At 46.8% G+C, this 16,963-nt stretch overlaps 1 protein-coding gene across 4 annotated transcripts in view; it reads left to right on the forward strand.

The window, feature by feature from the left end:
* RAP1GAP2 (RAP1 GTPase activating protein 2) overlaps positions 1 to 16,963 on the forward strand; it is a 283,508-nt gene that overhangs the window by 26,177 nt on the left and 240,368 nt on the right. Inside the window, exons 1-2 of one of the 4 annotated variants that reach the window (XM_060204155.1) lie at positions 6,976 to 7,210; positions 13,656 to 13,691. In XM_060204155.1, coding sequence (XP_060060138.1) covers positions 13,669 to 13,691 — 23 coding nt within the window. In that variant the 5' untranslated portion in view covers positions 6,976 to 7,210; positions 13,656 to 13,668. Of the gene's footprint in view, positions 1 to 6,975; positions 7,211 to 8,201; positions 8,302 to 13,655; positions 13,692 to 16,963 lie in introns of those variants that run through there. The other 3 variants (XM_007520803.3, XM_060204153.1, XM_060204154.1) reach the window with 3 other exon arrangements.

The raw sequence follows: 16,963 nt of genomic DNA on the forward strand, positions 1-16,963 counted from the left end.
TCTACCACCTGCATTGTGCATCTTATTAAAATTTTCTTTCACTTGAGTTTTTAGGATATATTTATCAACACATAAGTTTTTTTTAAAAAAAGCTGTATTTATTTATTTATTTTCCTTTTTTTTGCCCTTGGTTTTTTTTTTTTTTTTTTGTTGTTGTTGTTGTAGTTATTGTTGTTGTTATTAATGTCATCATTGTTAGATAGGACAGAGAGAAATGGAGAGAGGAGGAGAAGACAGTGAGTGGGAGAGAAAGACAAAACACCTGTAGACCTGCTTCACTGCATGTGAAGTGACTCCCCTGCAGGTGGGGAGCTGGGGGCTCGAACCGGGATCCTTACGCTGGTCCTTGTGCTTTGCACCACGTGCGTTTAACCTGCTGTGCTACCACCCGACTCCCAACACATATAAGTTCTACATCATCATTATTATTATTATTACTATCTAGCAGACCATTGTGTGTGTTTAAATCATCTTATTGGAAGGGTGTGAATAGTTTACTGTAATGGTTTATAGTTTCCATTATGTTTTTTTGTTTTTTTTCTGACAGGATGGTAATGTCCGGATGATGGTCTAGGTAAATTTTGTGTGTGTGTGTGTGTGTGTGTGTGTATGTGTGTTATCTTATCTACCTGTCTGTCTATCTTATGCAGTACTAGGAAATAAATCCATGTCTCTTGAATGATATGACCCATGTTCTACCTGATGAGCTATCACGTGGTCCTGATACCTTACTATAATTAAGAGAATACGGTGCTTTTCTTGACTTCTTCAGTCCATAACCATGCTTTCCAGCTCTCTCAGTAGGATGGCATTACTGAACAGATCTGAATAAATTGTGTAATCATTATATGTCAGGGGCCTCCTCTTGGAACCCTGTTTGCACAAGCCCTTCTCTTGCAATTGTTTTGGTCTTTATCTCGCTTTCAAGAACTTGTGCAATGGGAAATTCAGTGCAACTCTTCAGATAGTGTGTGTGTGAGGAAGCGATGAGTGGATTGTAAATCACAATGCAGATGTGAGCTGTTACTTTATCTCCACCCTGAGTATGGATTCCTAACCCATGTGGGTTTGCCCCTGCACTGTTGGCCCGTGATTGGCCTCCCTCTCTGTCATTGTGCTTTACCCTCACCTGGCTTATAAAGGGAGCAGGGGCTTATGGAGACCACTTTTTGATGAAGGGTAAACTGACACTCCCAATGAGCACCTCACCTGCTCAAAAGATTTAGTGACCAAGCTGGGAACATAGGTGCGCCCCATGGGGTGAGTCCTGGTACAGACTGGAGTGGGGGAGGATCTAGGCCAAATGATCTAGTGCCCATTTCTCTAGGGCATCTGTTTCCTGAGCTTCCTGTAACTGCCTTGTTCCCACGCCTGGGAAAGGAGCTTGTCTCATCTTTCAGCTCTCACTACAAGGACAGAGCTTCCTAAACAGAGGAAGCCACCCTGTCTCTCCCTTCACTTCTGCCTAAGGGTCTGCAGACCTGATGCTTGGGCAGGGAAAGGGCTGCTTTTCCTTCTCAGTTCCTAGCCTGATTTATTCTTTAAAGTCATTTTAAAATGATTATTTATTAGAGAGAGAGTGAGAGAACTCCAGAATATCATTCTGGCATATACAATGTTGGGGATTGAACTTGGGACCTCATGCTTGAGAGTTCAGTGCCTTATCTGCTATACCACCTTCTGGGTTCATCCAGCCTGTTTTCTTTTATTTTAATATTTATTTATTTATTCCCTTTTGTTACCCTTGTTTTTTTATTGTTGTAGTAGTTATTATTGTTGCTATTGATGTTGTTGTTGTTGGATAGGACAGAGAGAAACGGAGAGGAGGGGAAGACAGAGAGGGGGAAAGATAGACACTTGCAGACCTGCTTCATGGCCCGTGAAGCGACTCCCTTGCAGGTGGGGAGCCCGGGGCTTAAGCCTGGATCCTTTTGCACTTTGCACCACCTGCACTTTGCACCACCTGCGCTTAACCCTCTGTGTTACCACCCGTCTCCTGGCCAGTCTGTTTTCTTGACTGCATATCCCGCTAGGATCCATATTGCTGGGTGAGATGCCTGGGGCTCTACCCTCAACTTGGGATCCTGACTGGGTCTTCTGCTGGGCTTGGGTATGGGGCCCCTTAGCAGGTACAAAGAATAGCCACAGGCCTCCATCAGATAGTCAGTGACTTGTGACCCAGTGACCTTAAGTGGACTTTGTGAATGGGAATGCAGAATAACCTCAAGAGAGGACCCCATCTGGCCAGGTGTTAGGAAGACTCAGGCAAATGCTCTTTCCCATTTCATTATTTCTTTCTCCTAGATGTTGAGCTGAGCCGATCCTTAGTTTCCATATCTATAAAATGGATACTGTGCCAACTATACTTTCTTTTTTTTCTTTTTAATTTCTTTATTGGGGAATTAATGTTTTATATTCGACAGTAAATACAATAGTTTGTACATGCATAACATTTCTCAGTTTTCCATATAACAATACAGCCCCCACTAGGTCCTCTATCATCCTTTTTGGACCTGTATTTTCCCCACCCACCCACCCGAGAGTCTTTTACTTTGTTGCAACATGCCAATTCCAGTTCAGGTTCTACTTGTGTTTTCTCTTCTGATCTTGTTTGTCAACTCATCCCATATTCATCCTTCTGTTTCTGACTTATTTCACTTAACATGAATTTTTCAAGGTCCATCCAAGATGGGCTGAGAATGGTGAAGTCACCATTTTTAATAGCCGAGTAGTATTCCATTGTGTATATAGACCACAACTTGCTCAGCTACACTTTTTTTCTTATTTTTTTTTTGTATTTTTTAATTATTTATTGGATAGAGACAGTCAGAAATCGAGGAGAAGGGGGAGGTAGAGAGGGAGAGAGATTCCTGCAGCCCTGCTCCATCACATGCAACATTTCCCCCTTCAGGTGGGGGCTGGGGGCTTGAAGCTGGGCCCTCATGCATTGTAACATATGTGCTCAACCAGGTGTGCCACCATTTGGCCCTCTCTAGCTATGCATTTCTTTCTTTTTTAAAATTTCTTTATTGGGGAATTAATGTTTTACATTCAGCAGTAAATACAATAGTTTGCACATGCATAACATTTCCCAGTTTCCCATGTAACAGTACAACCCCCACTAGGTCCTCTGCCATCCTTCTTGGACCTGCATTTCTATTGGTTCCAGCATTAGGGGAAAGTATGTTTGATTCACTGATCATGTAGAGCGATGGTTGAGAACTTGGACTCTGGAGCCATAGCTCTGCCCTATCACACTGAATTAACTGTCCCAAGTGCATTGACCTCTCTGAGCCTTGGTGTCCCCATTTATAAAGGGGGGCATAATAGCAGTGTCATCCTAGGAGCAATTGTTTGAAGTGAGCTAAGTGGTTGGGTCAACACTGGTAAACTCCTTCCATCTCCATAGCTTGTCTTTGTCTTTTTTTTTTTTGCCTCCAGGGTTATTGCTGGGGCTCAGTGCATGGACTATGAATCCACTGCTCCTGGAGGCTATTTTTTCCCCTTTTTTTGGCCCTTGTTTTTTTTTATCGTTGTGGCTATTATTATTGTTTTTGCTGATGTCATTTGTTGTTGGACAGGACAGAGAGAAATGGAGAGAGGAGGGGAAGACAGAGAGGGGGGAGAGAGAGAAAGACACCTGCAGACCTACTTGACTGCCTGTGAAGCGACTGCCCTGCCTCCCCGGAGGCTCGAACCAGGATCCTTAAGCCGGTCCTTATGCCGGTCCTTATGCTTGCGCCATGTGCACTTAACTCGCTGCGCTACAGGCCGACCCCAGTCTTTGTCTTTCTTTCTCTGTGACCACCAGGCCTGGCTGTGTCTGGGAGGAAGCTGGGGGTGGGGAGGAGGCCTGGGCCTGGCTGGAGGAGTGCTTCTCTTTTCTCTTGACTGACAATCCTTCCCAGAGAGCCTAGGGACTGCTTGCTCCCCACCCCCATACGGAAGAGGAACTTTGGGGTCAGAACCACTGGAAGCTGAGCGGGACCAAGGCCAGGGCGTAATTATAGCAGCTAAAATAATTTTATCAGCTCCCAGAATGGTGTGGGAGTCCAGTGCAAAGTGTTGCCATTCATTTATAGTCTTGTGAGGTTGGTGGTAATCTCCCAAACCTCCTCCTCCCCGGACTCCTCCCAGATTTTTTTTTTAATATTTATTTATTTATTTATTCCCTTTTGTTGCCCTTGTTGTAGTTGTTGTTGGATAGGACAGAGAGAAATGGAGAGAGGAGGGGAGACAGAGAGGGGGAGAGAAAGACACCTGCAGACCTGCTTCACCGCCTGTGAAGCGACTCCCCTGCAGGTGGGGAGACGGGAGCTCGAACCGGGATCCTTACGTCAGTTCTTGCGGTTTGTGCCACCTGCGCTTAACCTGCTGTACTACAGCCCGACCCCCCATGCCTCCCAGTTTTATAGAGGAGGAAATAGATCCTTGAAGGAGTCAGGAACTCCACACTTTGGAGACTGAGTGCTGAGAAGGAGGAGTGTGGCATCGGCTCTAGAGTTTACATTCTAAAAGTAAAGCCCATCTGGGGGCCCCCCTTCTCTCTCTAGGCCCCCACTCTGAGAGACAAGGAGGACATAGTGCCCTCGGATATCTCCATGGTTCCTGGGCCTCAGTGGTACCACAGAGTTGTATGTTCTGTGTTCCTCCCTGCTGGTCCCTCTTCTTGTTCAGGTATCTGAATCCCACTATGCTGTGTCTTGTTGTGGCCACCCTGCAACATGACCCTAGGTAGGAACATCCAGATTTAGGGTCACAGCAGCTGAGACCCTGGGCTGCTCCGCTGACTCTTAGAAGCTTGCATCTGGGCTTGTGAATACCTGATCCAGCTGACCTCCTGCCTGGGTGCCCCTATAGATGGCGAGGGCCTGTGAACTATCTCTCAGCTTGTCTTTCCTGGGAGCCATTGGCTGTGTGTGCACAGACGAGAATAGATGAGACAGACGGTCGGAAGCACTCCAGCTTGATATGACAATAACCCTGACTCTTTCTCTGCCACAAAGAGGCGCATCAGTATACTCCAGTGATGAGTTCACCACGAGTCCCCTCTGATTCACAAAAATAAAAGTGATTCCCAGGAGGAATATTGTTATAGGAAACCTCTGTGTTGTGGCTGTGAGCTGTGTGAGGCTCACCCCGGGTAGCTGTTGACCTCAGTGAGCAGAACCAGTGACTGAGGTGTTGTTGTCACCTTCATTCTTTCATGCATCAAACTATTTTTTTAACAAAATATTTATTTACTTATTATTTTTCGATAAGACAGAGAGAAATTGAAGGGGGAGAGATAGGAAGAGGGGGGCGGGAAGGCACCTGCAGACCTTCTTCACCACAAGTGAAACTTCCCTCTGCTGAAGGTGAGGAGGACTGGGGGCTTGAACTCAGGTCCTTGCAAATGATAATGTATGCACTCAACCAGGCATATCATCACTTGGCCCCTCTGTATCAAACTCTTTATTACTTAGCTTAGTCTCTTTCTCTCTTTCATGTTGAGGTGGAGCCTTGGGCATACATTTAACTGTTTCACTTTTCCATTCAGATAGAAAGAGCGACAAAGAGAGAGAGACAGAGAAAGGAGGAGACAGCACATGACTTGAACTTTCTGTGGTGTTACAGCACCTCCCATATGATGCTGGGACTCAGACTTGGGCTGCTTGCATGGCAAGGCACACACCCTACCCAGTGAGCTATCTTTATGCCCTTGAAACTTTCTCAATGGAGAGAAATCCAGCTCAACTTGACTTTAGGAGTAGTTATATTTCTAAATTCCTTAGGTATATATTTTCTTATCTACCACAAGGGTTGATTAAACTTTTAAAAATATTCTTATATTATCTTTATTTCTTGGATAGAGACAGCCAGGAATTGAGAGGAAGGGAGAGATAGAGAGGGAGAGAGACAGAGAGACACACATGCAGCTCTGCTTCACCACTTGTGAAGCTTTGTCCCTGTAGGTGGGGACCAGGGACTTGAACCCAGATCCTTGCACATTGTACCATATGCACCCAACCAGGTGCACCACCACCCAGCCCCGGGGTTGGTTTAACTTGTAGCACAGCTGGATCTGGGAGCTCAGATGATGCTCTTAAAACTGAATCTTTCTCAGGGAGTTGGGTGGTAGCACAGCAGGTTAAGCGCACATGGTGCGAAGCCCAAGGAACTGCGTAAGGATCCCGGTTCGAGCACCCAGCTCCCCACCTGCAGGGAAGTCACTTCACAGGCAGTGAAGCAAGTCTGCTGGTGTCTGTCTGTCTCTCCCCCTCTCTATCTTCCCCTCCTCTCTCCACTTCTCTCTGTCCTATCTAACAACGATGACAACGATAATAACTAAAACAACAATAAAAAACAATAAGGGCAACAAAAGGGAAAATAAATAAAAAAAAACAACAACAAAGAACCTCGATCTTTCTCATGTTTCCTGTCTCCCATCAGATCTGCTTTCCTGTGGGCTGGCCTTATTTTCCTTTGCTTTCTGCATCCCCAGGCTTCCATCTTGTTACTTAGCAGCCTAGGGAAGGGAGGAGAGAGTCAGTTTGGGAGAAACAAACAAACAAACATGCATTTCATAGAAACAGAAAAGGGATGGAAGGGAGTTGGCAGTCCAAAGCGTGTGTGTGTGTGTGTGTGTGTGCGTGTGTGTGTGGGAGGGGGGTGAAGGGGATAAGAGGAGGAAAGACAAGGGAGTTTTCCTGGACTGAATGTGGCCAGGATAGTGGAGGCCCTGGCTGGCCAGGCCTGGACAGATGTCCTACAGCCCTAAGTGGATCAGGTCCAGAGCCATTTTTTCCAGCAGGAGGATCCAGGAGAGACAGAACCCAAGGTGTCTATAGTCTGTGTGTGTTTCACTTTGTCTGGGTGTGGGGTGTGTGCAGTTAGGGGTGAGAGGTCTGAGTGTGGGATGGGTGCCTAGCAGGAAGCCAGTGGTAAACTGCCCATTTCTTCTTTTTCTGCTCAAGGTGGGTGTGCAAGGTGCAGCCTAGCCAGAGACCCCCATGCATCTTTGGAGAGACCAGCTGCTTTGGAGGAAAGGACCCCACACTTGCCACCTCCCTACCCTGAGCTGGGCCAGAACCCTGAAGCTGCTGTCTGGCCCCTACTACTGTGATGCGTGAGAAAATGGCAAAAAGGCCTGGGAGGGGCCTGCTGACACCTCAGCTCACATCTGACTCTCAGAGTGGAAGGAGGCCCCAAACCAGAAACTGCAGGGAGGGTGGGTGGTGAATGAGGCCACTGGCCACGCAACTTGATTTGCCTTTCTCCTTTGCTGGTGCTCCTCTGTGCTCCCAGCCTGGTCTGTTGTAGAGTATGTGCCACACAGCCCAAAGTGACTGTCATCAGTGAGCACACACAGTTTGCAGAGACTAGCTTCAGGTTCCAGCAGTGCATGTGCGTGTGTGCGTGTGCTCAGGTGTGTGTGTGTGTGTACGCACACACGTACAAACCACCCTTCCACCATCATGCTGGCATACCTCATGGCACTACTGCTGGTACCTGGACATGTGACAGGGTCCAAGAAGTATGCACTGTGGGCATGTGTGCAAGAAGAGTGTGTCTGGGTGTGTGCATGTGTATGCTAGTGTGAGCACACGTGTCTGTGTCCATGTGGGGGCATGCACAGTCGTATGTAGATGAGACGTATGTGCAGGCATCTGTTAGCGTTTTACCCTGCACGAGCGCACAGTATCTGCATGGGTGTGGAATCAGATGACGTGTGTGAGCATGTGTGTTCATGCTCACATCTGTGTGGGTGTGATTAGATGTGTGGGGTGTGAGCCATGGTGAAGCAGGAAGGCTTTTAAAGGGCCACAGTAGATAGTGGGTGTGAGAGGCCCCACTGTGCAGGGATACTTGAGTCTTCCAGCTGGGTCTTTCTCTCCCTCTCAGAAGAGAAAGTCAGCGTGGGAATCCTCTGGTCTCCTTTGGGTTCCGAGAAGTCAGGGCTGTGCACTGCCCAACTGGGGCTGTGGTGTAATCTGCCAGCTGAACCCCTTCCGGAGCTGTGGGTTCCTCTGGGGTGGAGGAAGCTGCCCTGGGGACCTCCCCTCCTTGTCTTGGTGCCTCTCTGAGGGCTGGACACACCTCCCTGCCTTGTGGCCTCACCCACAGGAAGCTTGGGTTGGGGGGGGCAGGCAGTGGGGGAGGTGCTGTGTTGGGCGCCCCGCCCTGTGCCTGTGGCCCTGCTGACCCTCTTGCACTAAGGTCCTCTTACCAGCAGCCCTGGGGACAGCATTGGGCCTGGGGCCCTGAGGCCACAGCCATGTTTCGCAGGAAGCGCAGCGTCTCCTTTGGGGGCTTCGGATGGTGGGTGACAGAATGGGGGTTGAGGTGGGTTGGGTATGCTGAAGAGCTGTGAATGAAACTAGACACCAAGTCTTGTTGTGCTTGACCGTGGCTGCTCGTGGGAGCAGAGGGCTCAGCCTGTGCCTGAGCCTCCTGTCAGGCACTTTCAGGTGGCTGGACATGGGAGCTTTCCCTCACTGTGCTTTGGTGTAATCCAGGGGTCCAGGAGGTTGGAGCTGGAGTCAGTGAGAGCCTGACTGTGTGTGAGTGTGGTTGAATGTGTCTCTGTCCTGGGTTCGTGTGTGTGTGTGTGTGTGTGTGTGTGTGTGTGTGTGTGTGTGCGTGCATGTGCAAGTGTGTGCATATGTATGTGTGTAGGCTTGCCAGTGATGATTGTGAATGTGTGTGTGCATATCTGAGACTGTCAGTCTGTGGGGATGTGTGTGACCATATGTACACTCTGAGGAGCTGCCAGTATGCTTTTTTAAATTTAAGATTTATTTATTTTTATGGGAAAGATTGGTAGACACATAGGGAAAAGAATGAGCACTGCTCAGCTCTGGTCTATGGTAGTGCCAGGGTTGAACCTGGGACCTCTGGCATGCAAACTGTGTGTGCTTTTGTCTGTGTGTCTGTGTTATGCTGCTGTCAGTCTTATCCTTGTGATTTCAAGGCAGGCAGTGTATTCTCTGGCCACACTGGGCCTTTGGGCTGCCTCTTGTTTAGGGAGATGAGAGGAGAGGGTGGGCTTATCCCCAGAGGTCCTTGCCTTATCCCCTGGCACCCCAAATAGGCCACTTAGCATAGCTCTACCAGAGCTCAAGCACAGGGCCTGTGGGACAACTTCTTGCCTGGCCCTCTGGGCTAATTTGTGCCATTAAGCTTCTGTCTGGGACAAAGATAGAGACTCTCCAGGGGCCGGAAAGTGGGGTCAAAGAGTTGTCTCTGGTCACCAGCTGCTGGCAGCCTTGGCTCAGCTGGGGAATGGGCTCTCGTGGTTTTTGTTATCAGTTTCCTTCCAGCTCCTGGGCCTGGGGGGAGTGGCAAAGAAAAGATTCCTGGGGGGTTGGGTGGTAGCACAGCAGGTTAAGCGCACATGGCACAAAGCGCAAGGACCGGCATAAGGATCCCAGTTTGAGCCCCTGGCCCCCCACCTTTAGGTGGGTTCCTTCACAAGTGGCGAAGCAGGTTGCAGGTGTCTTATCTTTCTCTCTCCCTCTTTGTCTCCCTTCCTCTCTCGATTTCTCTCTATCCTATCCAGCAACAACAACAGCAATGACAACAATAATAACAACAACAACAATGGCAACAAAATGGGAAAAATGGCCTCCAGGAGCAGTGGATTCGTAGTGCTGGCACCGAGCCCCAGCAATAACCCTGGAGGCAAAAAAAAAAAAAAGAAAGAAAAGAAAAGATTCCTGGTGCTGAACAGATGGTGGCAGGAGGTGTCCTGATGTGGAAATTGATGAGGGACCACAAGAGGCTGTAGGGAGGGAGGTGCAATGGGCTGTCCAGAGACTGCTCTGTTCCGTGGGCTAATTACTTGCTCCCAAGTAATGTATGAAGCTTTTAAATTCCACTTTCCTTCTCTGTGAAAGTGTTTTGCCATCCATCATCTGACATGGAGGGAATATAGGTTGGTTGCACCATGTTTGGAAGATGCAGGCAGTGGAGGTGGGATACTGCCAGGGTTATCCTGGTCTGGCCTACTGCCTACTCACAGGCTTTCCTTCTTGCCTGGGCCAGGGACCTACTGTCCTGAGGGTGGGGTCTGGGTTTGAATCACTGAAGTTGCTTGCTGCTCAGGGTCAGGTGTTTGAGAACTGGGCTGGAATGGTTAAAAGGCAGAGCCCAGGCAAACAAGTAGGGCCCTCTGATACTCACCTTTCTTTGAGAGGCATGGGTTAGGCAGAGAGACTGTGCTTGGCACATGAAAGTCCTTCACTCTGTCTGCTGAGCCACCTCCCTGGTGACTCAGTGAGTTGTTTTGCCTGCAGTAAGCATTTAGTCCCATCCTGCTGAATTTTAGGGGATGGCAGGCCTTTCTGGAGGGGTTGGAGGGTTAGAGTGGCAGGAAGGAGGGCTAGAGCAGGGATGTGGGCATCTTCTGGCGGTGGTTGTTGTTTGGAGTATAAACTATAGATTTTGGCAGTCCTGCTGCACTCCAGACAGTGAGTGGAATTTCTGGAGGTGGTTGGTTTGTTTGCATATCCACCCATCCATCCATCCATCCATCCATCCATCCATCCATCCATCCATCCATCCATCCATCCATCCATGTGTCATTGGTGCCTCTGGTGTGTGTGAGTTCACCACTCTGGGACTGACTTGTTCTTTATTTTATTTTTTAAATTTTAGAGAAAGAGAGAGGGAGAGAGCACTGTTTCACCATCTGTGGGACTTGCCTTGGTATTTGGGCTGCTTCCATGTAGTGCCAGGTTCAAGCCTTGGGCCTCATGCTTGGTAAGGCCTATGTTCTACCAGGTGATTTATCTCTCTTGTATATATTATTATTGTTGTGGTTGGCAGCTCTGAGGCCTTACATGGATGAGATTCTACTGGTCCTGAGTTGACTTTTTCATTCTTTTTTTTTTTTTTTTTTTTTAATTTCAGGTAGAGAGGGAGGTATAGATGAGGAGATAGCACCACATTGCTCCACCACATTTGGAAGTCTCCCTTGTGCCATCCATGCCTTTCCCCAATGCTTCTAGGGTTTGAGCCCAGCCCTGGCACAGGCTAGGGCATGTGATCTCTCTGGTGAGCTAATCTCCCAGCCCCTCTGGTGGTAGTATTTTAAAGAATGTTGAACGCCAGGGTGGAGAGCTACTGGCATCAATGGTAAAACTGTGAGAGTGAATAGGATGGACAGAGGAGGATGAGAGAGAAAGTTCAGGAAAAAAACAGGAATTTGACTTCCCAGAAGGGAAAAAAAACAACCCAGAATGATAGTTATACTTCTCTAGTCTTAGCTCTGCTGAGGCCCCGCAGCCTAAGGGCACACCACAGTGTGGGAACCCTGTGGTTAGGCTCTGAAGATGGCTTAGTGGTTGGGTCAGGAGGGTATCACACCAGGGCTCTGGGTTCTAGTGCTGTCTCCACTGTTTCATTCATTGGGGAACTCAGATGAGACACTTCCCCTCTCTGGATCTTGGTTTCCCTCTGTATAAATTCAGATTTCTGCCTTATTCACAACACAGTGTGTAAGAATTAACTCCTTGAGAAAATAGGAAATGTGAAGGCTTGTTGTTACATGTTATTGGCTTTCCCTGGGTCACAAATATTACAGCAAAATGTGGGGAGCAGACCCATAAGTCCGATCTACTCCCATCTGATGGGTTGAATGAGGGGAGAAGGAGGGTCTGACTCCAAAAGGGGGTTGGAGCACCCAGAGGGACCCTTTGGGAACAGTTGTGGAAAACCAGAGTGAGGAACCTAAAAGGTCTGAGTGGAGAGGAGACAATTGGGAGGCACTAGACCCTGGAGCAGGCCCAAGGTGTGGCTTATTTTGCTATTGGGAACTGAGATCAGAAGGACTCTTACTCAGAGTGAAAGCATCCCGCCCCCTGACACAATGTTACTCTCCCTGATACCCAGGTAGTTATGTATACTTAAGAGAAGCTATTATCATGCTGGGGAGACAGCATAATGGTTATGCAAAAGGTTTTCAAACCTGAGGCTCCAAGATCCCAGGTTCAATCCCTAGCACCACCATAAACCAGAGCTGAGCAGTGCTGTGTGTGTGTGTGTGTGTGTGTGTGTGTGTGTGTGTGTGTTTAAAATAAAGTAAATTATGGGAGTTGGGCGGTAGTGTGGTGGGTTAAGTGCAGGTGGCGCAAAGCGCAAGGACCGGCGTAAGGATCCTGGTTCGAGCCTCCAGCTCCCCACCTGCAGGGGAGTTGCTTCACAGGCGGTGAAGCAGGTCTGCAGGTGTCTGTCTTTCTCTCTCCCTCTTTCTCCCCTCCTCTCTCCATTTCTCTCTGTCCTATCCAATGACAGCAGCAACAACAACAACAATGATAAAACAACAAGGGCAACAAAAGGGGAAAAAATGGTCTCCAGGAGCAGTAGATTCCTGGTGCAGGCACCGAGCCCTGGCAATAATCCTGGGGGCAAAAAAAAAAAAAAAACTTTGCAGTGTTCAAGCATCCTGGAGTGTGGGGTGACTTTAGTAGCGCTGATGGTGCTGGTGACACAGGGCATGGCAGTGAAACTGATAGGACGGTACACTGGTGGTGTCGCCACCACTGATAATGGTGATACAGATGGTGCTGTTGGGAGGGTGACACTGGCGGTGATGGAGACACTAGTGTTCATGGCCCTAAACACGAGAAAGCATCCGTGATAATCGTTCCCACTTTCTTGTCCCTGGAGAGAGGAAGGGGCCTCTTTTACCACAAGGGTTGGCATATGTAGAGGGTAAAAATAGATGCTCAACAGCACTGCCTTGTGGCACCTTCCAGCAAGGGCGGTCTTGGGCTTGGGTGGCAGAGCTGGCTGCTGGGACCATCTGTGATAAACGTGATCTTCCTGCTCTGAGCTCTGGTGACTAGCAGGTCCCACCTGCTGCTGAGCCCTGTGCCTGCTGTTGGTTTGTTTTAGGACTGGGGCCTGCTGCGTTGGGTTAACTAGAAGCTCCTGGAACAGGAGGGTTCTTGGTGCTGAGGATACTGGCAGAAACCCAGTAAACAATGATGTGATGATTGTCCAGCTGCCACTGACCAGTGAAGCTGGGTTGTAGAGTCCTCGTGTGGAGTAAGGGTAGTCAAGAAGGAGGCAACAAAGTGCTTAAGATCCGTGAGTGAGGAGTCAAACTGGTCCTGTGATTTTACCCTTCTCTGCCTCAGTGTCCTCACCTCTAAAATGGGAAGAATAAACAATACAGATATCATAGGTTTATATGTGGTTTCAGCCCTCCCAGATCTCCAAGTCCTCCTTCGCTGGGTTGGAGAAGAGCTTCTGACAGCAGTTGTCACCTGACCCAGGGACCCCTTCCCTAAGTTGCTAGGTAGGGATGGGGGGACGGGTGGTAGTGCACAGGGTTACGTGCACTTAGTATAAAGCCCAAGGACCCATGCAAAGATCTTGGTTCAAGCCCCTGGCTCTCTACGTGCAGGGGGGTCGCTTCACAAGTGGTGAAGCAGGTCTGTAGGTGTCTGTCTTTCTCTCTCCTTCTCTATCTCCTCCATCTCTCCTCTCTCAATTTCTTTCTGTCCTATCTAATAAAAATGGAAAAAATGACCAGCAGGAGCAGTGGATTCAGAGTGCTGGCACCAAGCCCCAGCGATAACCCTGGAAGCGCCAAAAAAAAAAAAAAAAAGCTAGGTGGGACCTTTCCATTCTGGCACTGACCAAATCCTTTGCTTTTCTTTTGGCAGGATTGACAAGACCATGCTGGCGAGTCTGAAGGTCAAGTAAGTAGCCACTTCCTGTTATGTAGAGGTCATTGGTGACAACAGACTAGGGCCCTCGGGCCATTTTCCACACTCACTCAAGTTGTGGGGAACATAAATGAGGCTGTTTTCTCGTCAGATTTTCCAACTCAGTCCAGAGGCTTCCTTGGTTAAGGCTGGACCAGGCTCTTGATTTCCAGGGTTCCTGGGGGAAAGGTAGAGGCTGGAATGGAGTAGCAGGCCCCAAGATGGTGGGAACATACATGCTATTCTAACATTCAGGTCATAACTTAAGGGGGTAAGAATGAGAATCATATTTTCTTTAATTATTTATTTTTATTATCTTTATTTACTGGATAGAGACAACCAGAAATCAAGAGGGAAGGGGGAGATAGGGAAAGAGACAGAGAGACACTTGTAGACCTGCTTTACCACTTGCAAAACTTTCCCTGTACAGTTGCATACTGGGGCCTTGAACATTGTAACATGTGCACTCAACCAGGTGTGCCACCATCCAGATCAGAGAATTATATTTTCCAATATCTTCTTATTATTGTTACTTTTAACCAGAATAACTGCTCAGCTCTATCTTGTGGTGATGTGAGGGATTAAACCTGGGACCTCCAAGACTCATATGAGAGACTTTTTTGTATCAACACTGTTTCTCTATACTGTTTCTCTGATTTCCAGTAATTTAATTTCTCTGTGAAACCCCAACCCCATCAGGTTGTTTGCCTAAAAATGTGTGCCTCCTCATAACATATCTCAGTGCATGTGTGTGGTTAGTTGGTCACTGAGTGACATCTGTTATGAGATTTATGTCATTAGCTTGTCCCTGAGCTCTCTGAGGCCAACACCAGATTTAGGAGCTAGGAATTGTCTTTCTCAGTTTACCATATATCTGCTTGTCTGTCAGGGGAAGCATCTCCTTGAATCCCTGATCACTGTATTTTCATCATCTCTATCCCTCTTTCCTCCATGTTTCCGGCAAAATCCTTTTATTTGTATCTTGATCCTCTTGAGATCTAATAAATCACCTTCCATCTGAATTTCTCTTGGGCAATGAGTACTGACCAATCAACTCAACTCCAGTTGCATGAATTGGAAAGGAGAAAATTAGCTTGTCAATGAACAATTTCTCTCTCTAAAATTTTTATTTATTTATTTTTTATTATCTTTATTAATTTATTGGATAGAGACAGCCTAAAATCGAGAAGGAAGGGGGAGACAGAGAGGGAGAGAGACAGAGAGACACCGCAGCACTGTTTTACCACTTGCAAAGCTTTCTCCTTGCGGATAGGAACTGGGGGCTTGAACCTGGGTCCTTGTGCATGACAACATGTGCACTCAACCAGGTGTGCCACCACCCGGCCCCTGAACAATTTCTCCAATGACTGTCCTCCTTTGGAGGCAACTCTTCTAGCTTATAACCTCCTCATCTCAGCTAAGAGGTTTTTCAGACTGGCCCTTTCTGATATGTCATTGAGTTTCTATCATGAAATGAGGCTTCTTCTCACTTTGGCTTGTTTTGCTCAGAGGTGTGAGGTGTGGCGGTTAGCAGGTAGGGATGAATAGTAAGCTGTCCCTGCCCTTTGAGAGTCTTAACTCTTTTTTTTTTTTAGAGTTGACACAAAGGATGTAGTGAGAGCAGCTGAGGAAAACTGAGAGTCATTCACCATCTCCCCAGCAAGTGCTCCCATGTGGTGGCTGGGATCTTGAATCCAGGTTCTCATCATGGCAAAATGTGTCCTCTGCCCGGTGTACTATCTCCTGGTCCTCAGAGGCCTGTTTATTTTAACTTGCATAAATAATGTTATGTAACCTGGCAGGGAATTAGTTACAGGTGGAATGAGGGACTGGTAGTATATGTAGGCCAGTGTTGAGATTAGGATCCCAGTGGGAACAGTGTGAGTGCTTAGACACTAGTAGTTGGTATTGAGATGGTTGTTTGAGATGGTGTGTGGGTTATATTCATACCTCTGTTCAGTTAAAATTCTTTTGACCTAAGGAGCAAGAACCTAGTCATCTGCAAAAGGTAGAATTTATGGAAATAGTTTCAGGATACCCCAGGAAACGCAGGGGGAGACCGTAGAACTCAGAAGAGGATGAACAGGAACTAGAAATCCATCCCTATCAAGATACAGCTCACTTCTTTGTAGAAATTGATAGGTAGATTTCAAAACTCATAGGAATTTCATTTTCTTTCTTTTTATCAGAGCAGAATTCAGCTCTGGATTATGGTGGTGCCGGAAATTCAACCTGGAACCAATGTGACTTTTAGGCATGAAAGTCTTTTTTGCCTAACTATCATGCTGTCTCCCCAGATCTACTCATAGGAAATTAAAGGATAATTCTGAAAAAAGAAAAAAATTTGGAGGATTGTAACTAATTAATTTAAAGATTTTTTCCCACTTTTGTCGCCCTTGTTTCATTGTTGTTGTGGTTATTATTATTGTTATAGATTTTTTTTTTTTTTTAACAGAGCACTGATTAGCTCTGGCTAATCTGCAGGGGATTGAACCTGGGGGCCTCAAAGCCTCAGGCACGAGAGTGTCTTTGCATAATTGTTATGCTATCTACCCCTTTGCCCCTGAGTTTAAAATTTATTGCAAAACTATGGGAATTAGACATTTTGGTCCTGGTGTAAGGATGGGCATATGAATCAGTGTAAGAGATTTCAGAGTCTTAACTAAATAAATAAACCTTCAGATTTGTTGCCAGTTGATTTTCAGCAAGTGGGTCATGACAATTCAGCAAGAAAAATAATCTTTTGGGACAACTGCTGTCCATGTATGAAAGATTTAAACTAAATTTCTCTCTTACACTATATCCAAATATTAACCCAACATTAATCGACCTAAAATAAGAGTTACAACTCTTCAGAGAAGATTTAGGGACAAAGCTTTGTGACTTTGGATGAAGCAGTTATTTCTTACATATGACACAAAAACAAAGGCAACAACAATAGATTGGTAAATTGAACTTCAAAATGAAAAATATTTGTGCTGCACAGGACATTACCAAGAAAGTGAAAAGACAGATCACAGAATGGGAGAAAATCTTTGTAAATCAAGTTCTGATATGATGCTGGTCATTTTTTTTTTTGACACTGGTCATTTAAAAAAATACACCAAAAATTCTTCCAATCCAATTCAATAACACAAATAAAAACCACACAATTCATATTGGGCAAAGGATTTGGATAAACATTTCTCCAGAGGATGTTCAGCATCATTAGCCATAAGGCAAATTCCTATCAAAGTTACTTTGAAATCTACTCCATACCCATGATA

This window comes from Erinaceus europaeus, chromosome 12 (assembly GCF_950295315.1).
Source record: "Erinaceus europaeus chromosome 12, mEriEur2.1, whole genome shotgun sequence".
Lineage (NCBI taxonomy): Eukaryota > Metazoa > Chordata > Mammalia > Eulipotyphla > Erinaceidae > Erinaceus > Erinaceus europaeus.